This window comes from Euprymna scolopes, chromosome 2 (genome assembly GCF_053919585.1).
Source record: "Euprymna scolopes isolate OS-2025 chromosome 2, ASM5391958v1, whole genome shotgun sequence".
Lineage (NCBI taxonomy): Eukaryota > Metazoa > Mollusca > Cephalopoda > Sepiida > Sepiolidae > Euprymna > Euprymna scolopes.
The window spans coordinates 73,107,922-73,130,610 of record NC_136483.1 but is presented as its reverse complement, the minus strand read 5'-3'; the positions used below and the strand labels follow the sequence as shown (position 1 = coordinate 73,130,610).

Below are 22,689 nucleotides of genomic sequence, written 5' to 3'. Positions count from 1 at the left end.
GAGATGATAACCAGTTTGTATGTAAGATAATGAAGACAGAGAAATTCAGATGTGAAGAAAGTATATTCAAAGAGAGATGATTCAGAAGTCTTGTAATGTAGGTGATACCATTTGCGGTACCTTTAACTTTTATAGTATTGTGTTTGAGTTTTTCTATTCTGTTTAATTCCTCAGCTACTTTCTGAATGGTTACATTATTGCGTTGCTCAAATTTTGTTAGAATTTCGGCTCAAATTTCAGTGTCTTTATTCACTATAAAACCATGAACACAAGTTAAACATTGAATTAAGCTTAAACAAGGAGTCCATTCAAAATTACATGCCAATTCCAGAGTTCAACAAAAAGATTCACAAGTTTGATAAGATACACCTTAAGAAAGTCGGAGGTTACATCAGCCTAAATGTTATGAGAATACCACTCAAGATGACAAAAGTAATCCAAATAATCGAAATACAAATTATCCCAATTTTAAAAATTCAGAAATGCTAGTTCTTAGTTTCACTTGGTATAATCAGTATATTTATGCCTTTGTTTGTCAGATGAACCTAAATCTTGTAGGAAAATATCACATCTTATGTTGTATTACTGCTTACAAAGAAGGGTAACACATTGTCATATGAAAATATGATATATCTTTATTGTCGGTGATGGTGAAGGACAGTGGGTTGGTAAGCGGAAGATGCACGCACAGGAATTTGACGTTGATTTTTCTCAAGCTCAAATTGCAAACCAACTCTTGATCTCGGGTTGTTATTATACAGGGTGGTCGCCAGAAAAGCAGGAAATTTGAAGGTCAGCTTAGATCATGAATAAAATGCGTGATTGCTATTTCTTGATTGGTGCCGTGTGAGTGTTGTAAAAATAAATCGTTGTTTGACGCTGCGGTAAAGTGCACGGATGACATTTTGAGTATCTATGAGTACAATATAACATTTGTCTTTGAAAAACTTTGTAAAAATTATTCTTTGTAAAAATAAATCGTTGTTTGACAAATTTCCCACTTTTCTAGCAACCACCCGATATAATGGGGCAATATTGTCACTCCCTTAGGCATTTTATTCAGCGACAATTCAACCTATTTGTTTTTTCTACATTTACTTCTTGTCAAATGACTTTTCATACATCCAACATTTTTCTTATCGTTTGACAATCGATCATGTTTATGTTGTTACTTCCTATGCAGGTGCTTTCTAATGTTAAATGCATTATTTTTTATTCTAATGACCTTTACGTACATCTGACAATTACTTTATCTCTTGTCAATTGATCATGCTATGTTGTTTCTTGCATTCTATTGGCAGGTGCACTTATTCTTGTCGAAAACGGTAAAAAAAAAAGTAAAAAATGAGCCAATGATTAGGTTAGACGAATAGATTCTGACCCAGCAGCAATTTCCTCCCTTTGTCAGAAACATCGTTCATAGAATGTGAGGACTAAAAGTCAAAACAAGGGAAGCAAGAATTACAAGGTTGCTGAAAGTAAACAGAAGATTCACTTTCTACTCTCCTCCTATTTGATGAAAACAAATTTTAAAAACATTCTTACGTTTTAATCATCAGAAAAATATTTGTAATAAAAAAATATGGCCATATTGTACTAATCTTTAACCAGAAAGGACCATATCTGTGTTGCCACCAACATCAGGTCTTCTTGTTATTTGCAGTCAAGTTCACGACATCTACGTTCATACTGCCATATTACATGCAAGTGAATGCTGGGCTCTCACTAGCTCGGTCTTTCTGAAGATGCAGAGGAATGACATGGCTATAGTTAAATATTTAGAGATTTATAAAGAATCGGAAATTTAGAACAGAATCAGTAATTGTATCGAAATCGGGACAAATCTGGGAATTGTTCAATCACTAATAAAGACACTAGAATTTTTGCCCATTAAAAACTGGAAAAAGTTATAGCCCGTTGATTTAGAATAGATGCCTTATGCCAAATTGATGGTTGAATATGTTTAAATTTGTACTCAAACTTGCATTAAATACTAATCTCTATTAATCTCTCTTAATCCTTAAATGTGACATACACAATCAGCCCAATCATTTCCGAGAAAATGTATAGAGTAAATGTGGTCACTAAACCCTATTAACTCAATAACCATAACAGATATCATAATAGTTAATTCATTGCACCTTATCATAACAAAGCTCCCTACAAAATTTCAGCCAGATTGGCCCAGTAGTTTTTGGAAAAAAAGTGTAACAGACAGACAAACTAAGAGAAATATGTATATATAAAAGTAATCATGTCTGTGTATGTGTGGAATGGTTTCTGCCAAACTACTCTATCAAATTTTGGTTTGCAGACTTTAAACATCATATATAGGAGATTCGGACCTGTGGAAAAAAATTCAATTTGGTTTTTAGTCAGTAAAAATAGGGTCAAAATTTAAAGATTGGAACTTGGCAGACATAAATTGACTTAAAGTATTCCTCTACACATGTGAAAATATACATTTATATGTTAAATTGTGTTAATTTTTAGTTTTCATATCTGTCCTTAGGTTATACAATAGTGAATGTTTTGGTTTGAATTCTATCTGATGGCACCCAAGTCAGTGTTTTTTTTTTTACTTCAGTACTATATACTGGGTACAATATAATAATACAATATAATACAGTACTATATATTGGGTACAATCTCTATATAAATAAAATGAAATCATTTTTTCCCGTCTGATTTTGACATTAATAAGATTAAAAATCAAGATATTTCATGCAAATATAATATGCACAAACGGCAGAACAATATCTGAGGTGTGTTATAGGCTTATTATTTCTCAAATTCCTCGATAATCTTAGATTTCTATACTTTTTCTGCTGAGAAGTCACGGCCAAAATCGGTTAAGATCAATGGAAGTGGTAAAATATTTTCTCTCTTATAAATTTCTCCTCCCCCTGCCACCACTTAACACCATTTGGGGATCGTTCACAAGGAACAGTTGAGAAGAGAACACCGGTTTGGCTTCGTAGTTCTTTCATGTGAAGTTATTTAAAATCACTAAACTAAGCTGCAGTGCTCTGTGGCGTAGTGGTTAGTGTGCTAGACAATTCACATTATATTTTCACGTTCGCGCCGACCTACCGTAGTCGTTTTTTTTTTTTTTTTTTTTTTTTTTCCTAAACAACTGGAATGGACTTTCCTTGGTGGCCGAACTGTTAACGTTGCAGATGGTTTTTTTTGTTGTTTTTTTTCACACTTTATTTTCCTACTTTTACTCATGACTCCGGGTTTGATCCTTCCTACTTACCTACCATAACATTTTTTAAAACTCCCCACCCCCGTCCCGAAAACAAACACTCGGGCAACGCCGGGTACCCCCGCTAGTATAATAATACAATATAATGCAGTACTATATATTGGGTACAATATAATAATACAATATAATGCAGTACTATATATTGGGTACAATATAATAATACAATATAATACAGTACTATATATTGGGTACAATATAATGCAGTACTATATATTGGGTACAATATAATAATACAATATAATGCAGTACTATATATTGGGTACAATATAATAATACAATATAATACAGTACTATATATTGGGTACAATATAATGCAGTACTATATATTGGGTACAATATAATAATACAATATAATGCAGTACTATATATTGGGTACAATATAATAATACAATATAATACAGTACTATATATTGGGTACAATATAATGCAGTACTATATATTGGGTACAATATAATAATACAATATAATGCAGTACTATATATTGGGTACAATATAATAATACAATATAATACAGTACTATATATTGGGTACAATATAATGCAGTACTATATATTGGGTACAATATAATAATACAATATAATGCAGTACTATATATTGGGTACAATATAATAATACAATATAATGCAGTACTATATATTGGGTACAATATAATAATACAATATAATGCAGTACTATATATTGGGTACAATATAATAATACAATATAATACAGTACTATATATTGGGTACAATATAACAATACAATATAATACAGTACTATATATTGGGTACAATATAATAATACAATATAATACAGTACTATATATTGGGTACAATATAACAATACAATATAATACAGTACTATATATTGGGTACAATATAATAATACAATATAATACAGTACTATATATTGGGTACAATATAACAATACAATATAATACAGTACTATATATTGGGTACAATATAACAATACAATATAATGCAGTACTATATATTGGGTACAATATAATAATACAATATAATACAGTACTATATATTGGGTACAATATAATAATACAATATAATACAGTACTATATATTGGGTACAATATAATAATACAATATAATGCAGTACTATATATTGGGTACAATATAACAATACAATATAATGCAGTACTATATATTGGGTACAATATAATAATACAATATAATACAGTACTATATATTGGGTACAATATAATGCAGTACTATATATTGGGTACAATATAATAATACAATATAATGCAGTACTATATATTGGGTACAATATAATAATACAATATAATACAGTACTATATATTGGGTACAATATAATAATACAATATAATACAGTACTATATATTGGGTACAATATAATAATACAATATAATACAGTACTATATATTGGGTACAATATAATAATACAATATAATGCAGTACTATATATTGGGTACAATATAATAATACAATATAATACAGTACTATATATTGGGTACAATATAATAATACAATATAATACAGTATTATATATTGGGTACAATATAATAATACAATATAATGCAGTACTATATATTGGGTACAATATAATAATACAATATAATACAGTACTATATATTGGGTACAATATAATAATACAATATAATACAGTACTATATATTGGGTACAATATAACAATACAATATAATACAGTACTATATATTGGGTACAATATAATAATACAATATAATACAGTACTATATATTGGGTACAATATAATAATACAATATAATGCAGTACTATATATTGGGTACAATATAATAATACAATATAATGCAGTACTATATATTGGGTACAATATAATAATACAATATAATGCAGTACTATATATTGGGTACAATATAACAATACAATATAATACAGTACTATATATTGGGTACAATATAATAATACAATATAATGCAGTACTATATATTGGGTACAATATAATAATACAATATAATACAGTACTATATATTGGGTACAATATAATAATCAGTAGAGAATTGGCTCTGTAATAATAAATATGAAATCTACATAAATTAAAATATATTTAAGCGTATTTTATGACCGGCCACACCGGATGGCATGCTAGCATGTATAGATTCCTTAACTTCCATGGTGAGCAGGGATGGCATACAAGTAATATTTCTAAATATCGTACAAACGATTTGCTTTTTAATCTCAACTTAAATCATTCACAATGTCTAAACACACTGAGATGTCGTGATATGGTGTCAAAACACCTGCCTGTGGATGATTAATATAATGCATATTCATGAATATTTCTGTTGTAAAGTATATTGTATATTTGCCAGGTAGTTTTTAAAAATTCTTTTTCATGAACCTGGCTGTTCCTATAATTATTTGAATGATAGAACTTTTTCCTAAAATTCTAATTTCTTTTCATGTAATACATAAGACCTTGGTATTGGTATTATATATATATATATTTATTTATTATTTTTAAAACAGCAATCTACGTACACGCGTGTTTCGAGTTATCTAACTCTCATCAGCGTAGTTTGACTGTTTCTAGGGATCAAACTCCAGACTATGTTTACCACAGCCCGGCGCCTTAACCATTAGGCCACGAACCCTAGATGACTTTACTGTTTTATTTTTATTGCTTATAAATTTACATTTGTTGTTGTTTTTTTTTTTCAAACGATAAATACGGTTAATATTGGCTTCACCTCGAAGCTTGTATTTATTTAGAAAGTCGCCCATAATTTGTTTGGATGTATATATACGCCGGACTGTGGTAAACATAGTCTGGAGTTCGATCCCTAGAAACTGTCAAGCTACGCTGATGAGAGTTAGATAACTCGAAACACGTGTGTACGTAGATTACTGTTTTAAAAATAATAAATAAATAAAAATCTTATATATATGTCCAAACAAATTATGGGCGACTTTCTAAATACATACGAGCCTCGAGGCGAAGCCAATATTAACCGTATTCATCGTTTGAAAAAAAAACAAAAACAACAACATATATATATATATATATATATATATATATATACTAGCATGGATACCCGGCATTGCCTGGGTTGACATGAAGATCCGTTTAGAACACACCTGCTATACTAATCATTTTTATCATGGGCAGCGTGGATACCCCCATAACAATTCCAAAAATAAAAGAACGGATGATGAAAACATGTAAATGTAATCGACACAAAAAAAGCAGAAGTATGTGATACTCTTTCCACCAGATATTACGGCAGAAGAAACTATTCTCCGGATATTGAGCGCTGGAAAGAAAACTCTCCGCCCCCCCCCCCCCAAAAAAAAATAAATAATTAAAAATAAATCATTATACCGTTTGTTTCAATAAAATGGCAGTGAATGCCCATGCGATCACAAAAAAAAATATTAACCCCTAAAAAAAATGAAGATCTACCAAAAATTATTTCCAAAAACAATTAAATAAACATTTTTTGTCATATTATGTTTCTAATGTAATCCCCCCCAATATAATTTGTTATATTTCGTTTTGTTTATGAAATTGTTAGGTGAAAGTACAGAGTGGTCTCATAAAAATTAATTAAATTTATCGTTATTTTATGTTTCAATTGTCACCCCCCCCCACCCACCTCGTTTGCCAAACTTGAAAAAATGCTACAGGTGACATGTCTCGTTGAATGCTTGGTCACCAAAACGTGGGTGCTCATTTTACGTTAAATATATATAGAAAAGTGATCCCCCACTCTAAAATGTTAGTTTTCTTTTTTTTTTTAAATTTCTTCTTTCATATTATTTATAAAGGCTGTTTAAACGTATTCGGCCAAAAAAAAGTAGGTCTTCATTTTTTTTTTTTTTTAGGAGATTAAACGACGCTGGGTCACGTAAAAATTTACCTTTTTTTAAATTAGAAAGTTAAGTTTGTAATTGATGAGATTAACGTGGAAAAAGAAAAAAAAGTGTAAATTGTGGAATTTAGAGGGGAGCATTAGATCTTTATTTTTTTTTTGTTATATGACTCTTGGTCACATCATAAAAATTGACCGATTTCTGTATAGCCATTTAAAGAATAATAAAAATAAACAAATGAAATCTTTTCAGTTTTTCATAAGTGTTTTTTTTTGTTTGTTTGAATATTTAAAAAAACAATAAAGGCCAAGCATTTTTCTATCTACACAGAATTATTTTTTCAAGCTAGAAATTTATTGAGATTACCAAATTTTATTTGGTGATAGTTTTTTTGTTTATGTTCCGAAGGGCAAATAACTCTAAAAAAGATTTTTTAAAAATCGATGTTGGAATAATAATTCCAAATAAATTTAATTAAATATATTATCAATATAATTATTGTTTAAAATTTATTAAATAACGATTTTAAATAGAACACTTATAACAATTCTCTTGCTAGAAATATTACCTAAGATACCGCTATTTAATAAAATCGATTTTATTTTAATGTAATATACAAATGAGATGATCTCTTAATTGTATATAGTTTGCAAGAATCACACTATATATAGAAATAAATGAAAGAGTAAAGTAAGGAAACTTTTGTATATATTAGTCAAATTGTGAACAAACAAACAAACAGAAAGGAATACAAATTTATATATATAGATATATAAATTCATATTCCTGTTTGTTTGTTCACAATTTGATGATTATATAGAAGTTTCCTTACTTTACTCTCTCATTTATTTCTATATATAGTGTGATTTTTGCAAAATATATAATTAAGAGATCATGTCATTTGCATATTACATTAAAAAAATCGATTTTATTAAATAGCAGTATCTTAGTTAATGTTTCTAGTGAGAGAATTGTTTCAAGTATTCTATTTAAAATTGTTATTTAATAAATTTTAAACAATAATTATATTGATAACATATTTAATTAAATTTGTTTGGAATTATTATTCCAACATCGATTTTTTAAAAAAACGTTTTTTAGAGTTATTTGCCCCTGGAAACTTCCGAACATTTATTTGTTTTTATTATTCTGTAAACAGCTATACAGAAATCGATAAATTTTTACGATGTGACCAAGCATATTTTAAAACCTAAAAAAAAATAAAGATCTACTGCCTCCCCCTCTAAATACCACAATTTACACTTTTCTTTCTCTTTTCACATTAATCTCATCGATTACAAACTTAACTTTCAAATTAAAAAAAAGGTAAATTTTTATGACGTGACCCACCATCACTGAACCCCTAAAAAAAAAATAAGACCTACTTGTTTGGGGCCTAATATGTTTAAACACCCTTTATAAATAATATTAAAGCAGAAATTTGGAAAAAAAAAAAAAAGAAAAGAAAATTAACATTTTATAGTGGGGAATCACTTTTCTATATGAATTTAACATAAAATTAGCACCCAGTTTTTGGCCACAAAGCGTTCAACGAGACATGTCATCTCTAGCATTTTTTCAAGTTTGGCGATCGGCGTGAGGGGGGGGCAGAACATGACAAATACAATTTGTTTTTTTTGGGGGGGACTACATTTAAAACATAAAATAACGATAAATTTAATTAATTTTTATGAGACCATTCTGTATTTTCACCTAACAATTTCATAAACAAAACGAACCCCAAAATATGACAAATTCTTTTTTTTGGAGGGGGAGGATTACATTAGAAACATGAAATAACAAAAAATTTCATTTAATTGTTTTTGGAATTAATTTTTGGTAGATCTTCATTTTTTTAGGGTTTTGCCTACTTGGCTAATTCTTTTTTTTTTTTTTTTTTTGCGATCAAACGGGCATTTGCTGCTATTTTTATTGAAACAAAAGTTGTAATGATTTATTTTTAATTATTTGGGGGGGGGGCGGGGATTTTCTTTCCAGTGCTCAATATCTAGAGAATAGTTTCTTCTCTTTGTATCCCTTCTGCCGAAATATCTGGTGAAAAGGGTATCACATACTTCTTTTTTGGGGCGATTACATTTACATGTTTTCATCCATTCTTTTATTTTTGAAATTGTTGTGGGGGTATCCACGTTGCCCATGATGAAAATGATTAGTATAGCAGGCGTGTTCCAAATGGAATTTCATGTCAACCCAGGCAATGCTAGGTACCCATGCTAGTAGATATATATATATATATATATATATATATATATATATATATATATATATATAAAATAAAATATGTATTATGTACGTTTGAAGCCAAAACAACGCATTATCTCTATATAAATAAAATGAACTCATTTTTTCCCCGTCTGATTTTGACCTTAATAGGATTAAAAATCAAGATATTTCATGCAAATATAATATGCACAAACGGCAGAACAATATCTGAGGTGTGTTATAGGCTTATTATTTCTCAAATTCCTCGATAATCTTAGATTTCTATACTTTTTCTGCTGAGAAGTCACGGCCAAAATCGGTTAAGATCAATGGAAGTGGTAAAATATTTTCTCTCTTATAAATTCCTCCTCCCCCTGCCACCACTTAACACCGTTTGGGGATCGTTCACAAGGAACAGTTGAGAAGAGAACACCGGTTTGGCTTCGTAGTTCTTTCATGTGAAGTTATTTAAAATCACTAAACTAAGCTGCAGTGCTCTGTGGCATAGTGGTTAGCGTGCTGGACAATTCACATTATATTTTCACGTTCGCGCCGACCTACCGTAGTCGTTTTTTTTTTTTTTTCCTAAACAACTGGAATGGACTTTTCTTGGTGGCCGAACTGTTAACGTTGCAGATGTTTGTTTTTTTGTTTTTTTTCACACTTTATTTTCCTACTTTTACTCATGACTCCGGGTTTGATCCTTCCTACTTACCTACCATAACATTTTTTAAAACTCCCCCCGTCCCGGAAACAAACACTCGGGCAACGCCGGGTACCCCCGCTAGTTACAAAATAAACAGACATTTATTTTGTTTGAAATTTATATTGAAATTCATAAATATATTTCGAGGCAAAGCCTCATCATCAGTATGTCTTTCTTTCTTTCTTTTTTTTGCCATGTTGTTGCTGGAATCAGCAAGTAGAAGTCCGTTTGTTGTTTTTACGGTAGTTTTTTAAATATCGGAATAGTGCGTTTGATCATGTGGGATTCACCTTAAAATTTTTGTTCCTTAGAAAAGCTGGTTGAGTTTGAATAAAAGAAAATATGTATTCTCTGCTCCAACAACAACAATAATACATATTTTATTTTATTCAAACTCTACCAACGCTTCTAAGGAACAAAAATTCGAGGTGAAGCCAATATTAACTGTATTCATCGTTTGAAAAAAAACAAAAAAACAAAACCAAGACTTAGACTATAGACAATAGCAGAAATCAAAGAGATATAAATTTTAACATGTGGATTATTGTGTGTGACAGTTACCACCATAGTTTGGTTAAAAGGACAAATTTCTTCTACGATTTAAATCAATCTTATTTCTACATTTACTTTCGGCAGCCTCATAACTCTTGCTTCTCTTATTTTGCCCTTTTAGTTTTCACAGTCCATGAGCGATTTTTCTGACAAAGAGAGAATAATTGCTGTTTACTGGGTTGGAATCTATTCATCTAATACTTATCATTGGCTAGTTTTACCTTGAAGCATTTTTTTTTTACATTTTGTTACATCAAGTGGTTTCATGCCTTGTCTGAAACAATTTCCATAAAACACACACACACACACACACACACACACACACACACACACACACACATACACAACAACAACAGCAGCAACAGCAACAAATGGTCCAGAAAGAGTTACGAAAAGAGGAATACTAAATATGTTGAGTCAAGAGAAATGCATGTATTTCAGAAGTTCGATTAAGGCTAAGTCTTTTATCTTGCCTCTCGACCAAATCATGCCAAGATATGACATCTTGTCAACACAATGCTCAAAGTTTGACTGTTTATATAAATCCTGGGAAAAAGTTTGGGCAGAAGTGTTATCCCAAATGAAGGTGTTCTGGCCAAATAATAATTCTCCACGAACGAGAACATTCAAATGCAAAAAAAAAATAAACAGTAATAATGTAATACTATACATCCAAAATCTCTCCGGCATACAAAACAAGGATACCGATAGAGTCTGTAAGGGATTGTAATCCAAATAAATTTTTGGAGGCTATGTCTATACCGACAGTCAGCCAATATGCTAAGTCGGATGCTATGGAGGACACGTCCTTTTCAAACATGGGGAGAGGGGTATTTCTTATCTGAACGGTCAGAAGGTGTCAGCTATCGACTAGCGATACATTGTGCGATGGAGAAGGGCATCTGAGATTTTGTTTATTTATTATTGAGCACTATTATTATATAAACACAGTAAAGATTTTCTAGATTTTAAACTATGGATACAAATCTTATCTGCATTACTCTCTTTCTTTTCATATATATATATATATATATCGGTTCAGTACCTGAATGTGGATCGATCCTGACCTGTGCTGACAAAGGCTAAAAAGTCAGAAACATGCGTGTCCATAGGTATACTTTTATGTATGCAAAAAAGTAATTAATTATATATATATATATTTATTGTCATCCACATACAGTACTGTTTCGTTGTATCACAACTCATCAGTGAGGCTAGACACCTTTCCCCAGCCGTGGATTGAACCTACAACCATCGCATTGACAATCGGCAGCTCTCACTATCAGGCTACGAATCAGTGCCGTAAATATTTCTCCTCGAGTGTGTATTAAATCGCGACAGTGCTCTAACCATCAGCTTGTTTAAAATATATACATATATATATTTTTTATTTTTATGGAAATTGCTTGAAACAAGGCATGAAGCCACTTGATGCAAAGAGCTAACAAAAACAACACCTGATTATTGCAAAAACAGAAGCTGCCTATTGACCTTAGTCTTGAAAAAACCAAGCTTGTAGAAGGAAAACAGTGAATAGAAAGAGAGTTCCACAACCTTGCAGTCCTTGGGAAGAAACCACTGGAATAGAAAGCTGTATTACAATGAGGTATTAAAGCGGAGAATTGATTGAGACCTCTAGACCAATGAGTCAAACAAGCTGAAACAAATGAAGCAAAAATTAGATCAGACAATTCTGAGGAACACATGCCATAATAGCATTTGTAGAAAAGACTGATGTAGAATAATCAAAAGAACTGTGTTAGTCAATAACACTCAACAACAACAACAATAATAATAATAGCAGCAACACTTACCAAGGGTCCAGCTCATGCACGAGACAGACATCAGATTGAGCTGGACTGAGGGCTTGTATTTATGTACAAGCATATCCAATCAGGTGATTCAGCCAATCACAATCCAAGGAATAGACTGGCCCATGTGTGCACAATGGAATCTCCCATTGTGCCATAAATAGTTCTCCTCTTTCATGAGAAGTAACTTTAGTCTTTGTCAAGTTATCCACAACTTGAACGCTGACCGAAAGTCCACTACACAATCCAACATGGCGCTACGAACAGGATTCGAGACAGAAGATTGGGAAGACTATTTCCTCAAAGCAGGCATTGCTGCCGATTCCGCCAAGAGCTACGCTGCAACTTTTGTGAAGGAAAAACTGAGGAAAGAAAACCTTCAAGTAATGGATCGAGCCATGCTAAGAGAATTGGGAATCACAACAATGGGAGAAGCTCTGTCTATCCTTCGACAAGCCAAGGAGCCCGCTACCCAGACCACCTATGCTAAGGCACCAGCTGCCAGGCCTCCCCAACTTCATCTTGAAATGACCGCTCAACAATTCAGAAAATTTCGGATTGACTGGGAAGTATTCACCAGAATAACGGACATGCCAACTTCTCAGGCCAATACCCAGTTATACAGTTGCGCTGATGAATCCGTTCAAAACGCAATCATAAATACGTACCCTAAGTTCTTCACCACCAACCCAGACAAGCTGCTAGAGATGACAGAAGCATTGGTAACTCAAAAATCAAATCCCATGGTCCATCGGATGACATTTGCAGCTATATCACAGCATGAAGATGAACCCATCCAACAATACCTTGTTCGTCTTAGGTCCACGGCCATAGACTGTAATTTTTCATGCCCCAACTGCGATCACGACCTGTCCGACATTTACATCAAGGACCAATTTATCAAAGGGATATCGAATGATACGCTTCAGACCGATCTACTGGCAAAAGCCGGGTTGCTAAAAACTCTCAACCAAAATATTTGTCATGCTGAGGCATTTGAGTCTGCACTACAGGACCAAACCGCAATGACTGATACCTCAGACATAGCTACAGTCCGGATGTCAATGTATCGCAAAAAAAAAAAACACAGTGCTGTACGGACTAGCAGAGGCAATATTCGCACTAGCTCTACTGCTACTCACAACGATAACATTGCTGATAAAGAACCCTGTCAAACCTGCATAGGTTGCGGTAGTCACCAACACGGTACTCCAAGGACAAGTGCCCGCCATTTAACATGTCCGGCATGGAATCAAATGTGCAACACTTGTGGGAAACTTAACCATTTCTCAGCAGTGTGCCGGACAAAGAAATATCGCCCAGCAGTGATAAAGAGTTTTGAAGACCAAAAAGCTCCCATGAATACACTCATGGCCCATATCACATTCGATCAAATGAAGGGCACCATTATGACTACAGAAGGTGATCTGTTAACTAAAATAAATGCATCAGTAATCCCATTCTCACCAAAACCAGATCCCAGATGAGCTGTCAATATCCCTAGTAGTTGTAGTACAACGCTAAAGGTTTTTCCCGACAGTGGTGCCGCCATTTGTCTTAGGGGACCAAAGCATTTAATCAAAATGGGCCTCACAGAGATTAGTCTTATCCAATCAAGAAAGATCATACGAATAGTTGGAGGTTTCACACTCATGTGTCAGGGTTGGCTACCAGTTGAGTTTGTGGTCAGAGGGAAAACAACTAAACAAGCCCTCTACATATGCAAGGGCATACAACGGCTTTATCTCAGCAGAGCAGCCTGCATCGATGTGGAAATATTGCACAAACATTTTCCAAACCCTTTAGCAGACGTACATGAAGAAGTAGACACCGAGTCTAAAAAGTGTGTAGATCAATTGCCAAATCGCCCCAAAAACCTCCCTTTTCCCGCAACAGAAGATAACATAGGCAATCCAACAACTGAGACTAACAACATCACATCTGTGAGAAAGAGATTGTAGAAGAAGAAAGAGTAGGGCGAATCAAATTACGGATACGTTTCTGCAATTTATTAGATAGTAGATTTGTAGAGATAGAGAATTGCCACAGGTGTGAGAAAGTGTTTAGAACAATAAAGAGAACCAAATTTGCGAGAAGCAGAAATATGTATGTGTGACATGTCTTTCTGTTTGTTGTTTGTGCACTGTAGTTTGTATGTCCTGTGTTATAAGATTTTTGCATGTGGGGCATTGTGACTCAGTGACAGAATTGGCACCGTGTATGCAAGAGATTCTGGTTTTCAAGTTTAAGGTTTTACTGATGAACTCTAAAGAGGATGAAACTCAAGTCTTGGACGTCTTACTTTTGACTAGCTTGGTGTATGTTACCTGCGGTGTTATATCTGATTTGTGGATATAATCTATATTATATTTCTCTTAGTCTGACTTTAAGTTTGCTTAATTTAATGCTGACAAAATTAAAAACAGTGGGAAGAAGTCGATCAAAGGTTAAGAACATGTAAAAACAAAAAATGTTGAGGAAGTTTATTTTTGAGTTACCATATTTCGAAAGGTCATGTTTATTCTGATGGCTGGAGGAAGTTTTTTCCGCTGGGGTAATGCATGATACCAGTGGCAGTTTGTTGGATAATTCATCATGAGGAGACTGCCATGTTGCAACTCAATCTTGATTGGTGCAATGTCTCGTCGCGGTTCAGTTTTCTTGCTTTGACTGCCTCGGGCACACTCATGACGGAACACAAAATCTCGAGCTTGACCAAGGGACAAAGACGCAATTGGACTCTTTCTCACTAAATCCTTTTCGTCATCTTTATGTTCTCCCATATGATCCCTGCCATCTTGGTATCTGAAAGATTCAGATGAATGTCCATTATGAAACAGATCTTTTTTTTGTGAAAAATATATAAATTACATATAATTATTTGGTGCTTATGCAGAATAGACATCTAGGAATTTCATTACTTATAGAGATTCCCAAGTCATGACATATGTAGCTACCTGAATGCTTCGTTTTTACTTGTTCTTTTTTCTTTTTCCTTTTTTTTTTGTAAAGGTTAAGGAATACTGGAATTGGCAGTTGGAGTCTGATAAAATTTTTATTTATTTATTATTCTTTTGGCATTTGGAGGTAGGAGCTGTTATAGTGTTTGGATGTTTTTCTATGGAGGCCAGGTGCGAACGCAGACCCCACAATTTTATTATATCATCCCTATTTAAGTTAAAACATACTTATCAAAGTATTATTATGTACATCTATATCAAAAACACTTGTAAACGTTTTTTTTAATTTTTTATTTCCATACTTTGTGGACCAGGCGTGAACGCAGACCCCACAATTTTAATGTACCACCGTTTGCCAGATCAAATATGAACAGGTAAAATGAGGTATAAGTTGTTTAAACAGTTATATTAAATTTAGCTTAAATTTGAAGTTTTTGAAAAAATTACAAGTGCGGACTTTCTTTTTGCCGGCACTGTATATATGTATATAATTATAAAACTCAGATCAGTTTTCTTGCTTGGGTGTTTAAACTGCCTGTCTGATTTCTGACTTCTGGTTTCAAAAAATTGTGTGCTTACCTATTTCATGGACGCCCTGTCTTAAATCTGATATTAAAAGCCATTGTTGCTATTCAAAGCTTACACAAGAGCAACAATATTTTGTTTTAACTTATCTTAAAAGTGTTTTCCTTACAAATAAATGTAATTTAACCCCATGAATTAAAAAAATCGTTTTAAATATAAATATACAATATATAACTATAATCATATTTATAACCATATTTACTGCTTTTAGTAGCACAAATAAAATAGAAAACAAAATAATAATGATGGCGAAGGGGCTGGAGGAACCAACGTCGAATTGGGGCTGTAAATCAATTTACTAGAACGTTGTACATAAAACTGAACTCCCTTTCAAATTTTTAAATATCGATTTTTTTTTCAATTGTTTTTATAATCTAGTAGCTTAAGTGTCCAATAATCCGCAGAAATAGTTGAAAAAAGACGAAAAGGAAAAAATTGTAAAGGGTTGCTGATTGCTTTTCTTAAAATATTTTCTTTACCCAAGTTGTGCGTGATTAAAACTAGATGTCAAAGTATCTGGTTTTAAAGAATCAGGTCATTCATTCCCCAATTAGAAAAAAAATCAAACAAAATAGACAATAACAAAAGGGATCAATTAGGTTTCAAGGGTCTCAGAAATAATCCAATATTAAAGCGACAAATTCCGAGCTATACTGGTTTTTTCCAGTTAACCTGCACACACTGTAAATAAATGGATAATAAACATTAGGGTTTTGATTTTTAATGCAAGGAAAGATTCATTTTAAAAACAAGAAAGGTAGTAGAAAAACTGTATGTATTCATTTAAATTTAAATATACATATTTACCAATTTAACAATTTAAACAGAAATCAAATAATCACAAAATTTGTGGCTTAGTGGGGGATGCCCTTTTCTCTACCCTACAACCTCTCTCCCACAGAAGAGACGTTGCGAGCCTATCCTTATTTTATCGTTATTTCCATGGCAGGTGCTTGTCTGAACTCCAATCTCTGGTCCCCCCTCGCCAATCTTTCACGGAAAACACCCGTCTAGCTGAATCCACTGTGAAAAATTTCCCCCACTCTATATCTGTGCCTAAATCAAAACGCGGATTCCATGAACAAAGCTTCTTTCTTAGAACTGCACACCTGTGGAACTCTGTTCCGTCTACCTGCTTCCCACCTGACTACAACTTGGATGTCTTCAAGTCCAATGTTAACAAATTCCTAATGAACCGCCCCCTTAAGTAAACACTTCATCAAATCTCCACACTAACGTAATGTACTTGCAATAACCCTTATCCCTGAGTGGCTTCCGGGCCTTGATAAGTGGTGATCACTGTGTAAAAAAAAAAAAAAAAAAAAAAATGAAGTAATTTAAAAATGAGAATTTAGGATACTGAAAGCATACACAACCCGAACAAGAGAATCCTCTGGTTTGACAAATAGGGACATAATGTTTCATTTGTTTATTAAAATATTCTGTAAATTTAAAAAAAAAATATACCAAAAAGTAAATATATACTACCTACCTATTCACCATTTTTTTTTAAAATAAGTTTTTCTCTATATTAAAAATCGACTTTGTGATGAAAAAAAAAACAAGCAACTCAAATTTATTATCCATGTGTGTCGCAAAATACCATGTGTGTCGCAAAATCAACCAGTGTAGACCAGAAGTCTTCCCTTTTGCTTATTTTCTGGGATACTTGAAACCTAACTGATCAAAGAAAAATGTCTCAACTTACCTGTTGATGAGAACAAAATTAAAGGTGTATCCAGTCATCTCTGTGATCCAGTCACGGATTTTATTGAGAAATGGTGTCCATGGACGTGCTGGGACAGTATTACCAGAAAAAGTGTAAGATAAATTAGGGTCTCCATGGGCAACCTGGATTAAAAAGATTCCGATTTGATTTACTGAATAGCAATTATACAATATATTTATTCAATCTTGTAAGAGTTTTAAAATCACACCCAAATAGTAACTCATCTAGCATTAATATTTGATTTGGATGAGCCTATTTTCCATTTTTTTCCATGTTATTGGCATGATTATATTTTATTTCGATTGACTTTTTTCTAATAATAAGATAGGAATAATGTGAAATTAGATACGTTTTTCCTTACTGATCTAAACAGAAATTTGAGTTTAAGCCCTTTATCTATATAGATAAAACAATAGATGTAAGTATGTGTGCCTGTGTGAAAATATTTAACCAATAAACTTTTAAACTACAGGTCATATAACACTGAAATTAACAGGAAATAGTAATTATACACCAAGGATGGTTTATAACGAGTGAAATCTTTGAATCTTTGTTTGGACGGATGAATAACGTATACAGAAATATGTCGGCAAGTTGAAATGCAAAATGTTAATTTTTAACTTGCTGACATATTTCTATTATTTTTATGCATGTACAAATTCATTCATATCTTGAAGTGGTTTCAATTTAAATCTTTCTTATCTATCTGTCGACAGCTCAAATGGTACAAAATGGTGTCTGGAGTGCTAAATGTTTTGGTTTTGATTCTAGCTGACTGCACCAAAGTTTCTTTTTTTTTTAAACTTTTGAAATCAGTACTATATATATATATATATATACTAGCAAAAGTACCCGTCGTTGACTGGGTTCAAAAAAAGCCTACAGAAAATGGACTCTGATTTATAAAAGTATGATAGGTTATGAAAAGGAAGGGTTGTAAAGAGATAGCTTCGAATTTGGGGGTATCAAAACCAAAGCAAAATATGATGAAAGTAAGAATAAAATAGATAAACCACATAATCTATTATACCATACCTGTTCACACTGACACACTTATCACAATATTCTGTGGATCTATATTAAAAAACCTTGTTAAACTTTGTGACATATTTCCATTCTATGGAAGTCAGGCGCGAATGAACACCCCATAATTTTATCATACCATATTTCTTCAAACTGAAACATAATTATCAAAGTATACTTACGCAGATAGATATGAAAAGTCTTTATTAAAGTTTGTGCCTATTTCCATTCTATGGAGGCCAGGTGCAAACGCAGACCCCACAATTTTATTATATCATCCCTATTTACGTTAAAACATACTTATCAAAGTATTCTTATGTACATCTATATCAAAAACACTTGTAAACGTTTTTATTTTCATTTTTAAATTTTTTATTTCCATACTTTATGGACCAGGCGCGAACACAGACCCCACAATTTTAATGAACCACCATTCTGCCAGATCAAACATACCCATTCCTGTGTCTCGATACATCTTCTATCATTATATGTAATCAGTTTTTTAAAATAGTTAACTATATAGGAGCCTATTCGTGACCAGACACACACACACACACAGACATTCAGTTTTATATTATATATATATATGTATATATATATATATATGTATATATATATATATATATATAACATTCAATAGAAAATTAACTCTGTAATAATAAATACAAAATCTACATGAATTAAAATATATTTAAGCATATTTTATGACTGGGCAAGGCCAGGTGCCTCCCACCTGCTAGTAAAAATAAATGTTTTGCCACTTTCTTTCCATACTTCAACTATCTGATAACCAATTATATATGTTCAAAATAAAACTTAAACTATTTTTTTCTTGCCGTAATATTAAGGAATTTACTTTTTCATCTAATTTCCTCTTACATGATTTTTTTCTATTACATGCTACAATGGATAAATTATTTATATGAAGAGATTCTCACTATCAGATTTAAATGCCAAATTGATATTTGATTCAGCCTGCTTACTGAATTATGACATTTTTCATTCTGTATTACTTTTATAAAAATAAACGAAAAAGGAATTCCAATCTATTTAATCGATTATATATTATATCCAGCCATATATGTCTTTCTATGAGAAAAAGTTCATGTACAACACTATTAATTTTTTAAGGATAATCATCTATGTTCATTAGCTAATCATATTGTTACATTTGTGGCAAATAAGAATAATAATTGAATTTCTTAGAGAGACTAGCTAGATAAAGAGTTATTATTATTTGAAACAATAGATATCTACGGGGGGGGGGGGGGTTCTATTTAAAAATAGTAATAAAAATTATGATATCACCTGTGTCTATGTATTTTTTTGTTATTTAACGTAAGTTTAAAGTAAATATTTCTTTCCCTCCAAAAGTTATTTCATTCTTTTAAAACTACAGCATTTATTTATTGTTGATATTTTCTTTGATGTGCATAATTTTTTTAGCCTCTACAACATGAAAATGTGTACAAAGCAAATGAGGGAAGACATCTTTAAAAATTAGAAGGGGAAACAGAAATAATTTGATTTGGTAGCATTAAAAATCTTATATGCAAGTAATAAATCAAAATTTTATGTGATGAAACATACATCTACTCCTCGTGAAAAGCTCTTAAAATCTAACAAGATTGGACCTAAACAGTATTTAAACTGATATATAAGACTTTTATTCTAATTAGCTAATTATATTTACCTTTTCTTTTTCTCTTTGTTACTTAGTCTAAAGATTTTAATATACTTCTAAAAGAAAAGATGAAGATATGCTTGACCCAATTTTTTTTTTTTTTTTTTTTAGAATCTTTTAATAATTGTTAAGATATTCTAGCATTATTCCGGAATCATCCCAAATTTTTCAGAATCATTTGAAATCTTCTGGAAATCTTTTGAATCTTATGTAAAAAAAAAAAAAAAAATGAAAACAGGTTATTTACCCCTCACCTCTTTCTCTCAAGCTTACACTTATCACTTCCACCCATGTTTTCTTTAGGTTTCCTCTGTAAACTGGTCCTACTACCTCAACTGATTTACACTTACTAAACCCAAGAATTTGTATCAGCTGTTTTTATGTGACTATACAAATGAGATCTCTTGCTCTGCATACGTCTCCCTATACTGTCCTAATTTAATTTTCCTTTGAAGTCAGCAGATCTAAATCTGTCTTGAAGATTCAAGTTAAGAATTGAATAAAGAACTTTTTTTTTTTTAAATTCATTCAATTTTTATGTTGCATCTGCATTTGCAAAGCTATAATGTCTTTTTTGTAGAAGGGAAAAAATGTTATTAATACAGAGATGAGACAAGGGGGGTGTAGAGTTCTCTATGGGAGGAATACCAAGTTCTGTGAAAGAGAAGAAATAGTTCCAGTCAAGCAAACTGTTTATATTAGAATCCATGTGGTCAAGGAACTGGCCACAGGGATTCTAACAGATTTAGAGATTTTTAGGGGTCTCTTCCGAAATTGTCTTTAAACCTTTCCTGGCATCTGTTTGCCCAGTTCAAAACTATGTTGACTGTTCATATTTTCTTGCAGTGTTGTGAAAAACAGACAATATAGGAAATTCCAAACTACAAGAGAAGCTGAAGTATTTTTCATTAATTACACACATAAGATCGTTGATAATTTCAACAACAATTTGATTGGAGTAAATTTTTCTTTCAAATATTAACATGGATTTCTTTACTTTTTTTAAATGTCTTCCTATACTATATTTTGTATTAAAAGAAAGACATATACATGGGAATTAACTAGGAATTCTAATATTGTTCTTGATTTTGATACAATTACCAATTCTGATTCTGAATCCTCAATTCATGTAGGTTCAAAAAAGTATCAAATTATGAAGTTTGAAAAAAAAAAAAGAAAAAAAAGAAACTCTACATTTAATTGACAGTTACCTGTTTTCGAGGAATATCATACCATTTACCAAATACTTGGACTCTAGCTAATTGGCCTGTGTTATACGAAATTGTCCGTTCACATTCCTCCAACAGAGCATCAGCTTCTTTGGCTTTATATAACAGAGTATAATCGCAGTCCAAATTTTCTGAAGTCAACTTCTTCCAGATTAAAGGTGCTGAAACACAGTTAAGGAGATTGAAGAGAATATTTTAATTTCGATTTCAATATTTTAAATTATTTTTTTTCAAGATCAAACATTTATAATGATCAGGAAGAAAAGGGTACAATTTCAATGTCTGCTGTTGGTGTCAGTTGAAAGTTTCTTTTGTAAAAATAAGCAACTGCCTGTCGCATTACCGATTATTTTCACTCTGGATGGATGGTAATATTTAATGCTACTAAGACTAAGCTTCTTTCCTTTAACAACTACAAGAAACCTTCGCAATCACCAATTATCATGACTGATAACATTCTACCCAAGAGGTCATTTTTCAAACTCCTCAGCTTAACATTTACAGACAGCATAAATTGGAACAAATACATTGAAGACATTGCCAAGGCTGCTGCAAAAATGTTGTGCTCCCTCTACTGTGCTAGAAAACTACTCACTGTAGCTCTACAAAGCCACCATTCAACCATGCATGGAGTATTCTTGCCACTTCTAGACTGGTGCATCTACCACCAATCTCTCCTTTTTAGACAGGGTCCAAAAAAAAAGTCTCAAACCTAATATATCTGGCACTATCAACCAAGTTCCAACCCCGATTCATCAGCGCAATGTTACATCCTTGTGTCTGTTTTGCAAGTACTTTAATGGAATGTGTTCTGGCAAAATTCTAGCACCCTCAATGATTAACCAAACAAGCAAGAGGATCCCATCAAAGTAGAGATCCCCACATGCTGGAAAGCCTTCTACTTTAATAGTTGCTGTCTCCCAAACTGCTAGACTTTGAAATTCCCTCCCTGCTCCCTACATCCCTGATTATACTAATATGCAAGAAATTTTAATGTAACAAACAGGTATCTCACTGCTCAACTCCCTACATAGGGTTCCTGTAGATTTTGTCCAAAATAGTAGCCCCTTACGTCCAAATGTCAGTCCATTTGGTGTGAATAAAGACTAA

General features: G+C 32.2%; 1 protein-coding gene across 1 annotated transcript in view; it reads right to left on the bottom strand.

Annotated features, from left to right (window-relative positions):
* The window catches only part of LOC145292378 (DNA oxidative demethylase ALKBH2-like), a 130,885-nt gene that overhangs the window by 103,621 nt on the left and 4,575 nt on the right, over positions 1 to 22,689 (bottom strand). Inside the window, exons 2-4 of the mRNA XM_080138709.1 lie at positions 21,562 to 21,740; positions 17,623 to 17,765; positions 14,868 to 15,174 (exon numbers count right to left, since the gene is read on the bottom strand). Of these exons, the coding sequence (XP_079994835.1) occupies positions 14,868 to 15,174; positions 17,623 to 17,765; positions 21,562 to 21,740 (629 nt within the window). The remainder of the gene's footprint in view (positions 1 to 14,867; positions 15,175 to 17,622; positions 17,766 to 21,561; positions 21,741 to 22,689) is intronic.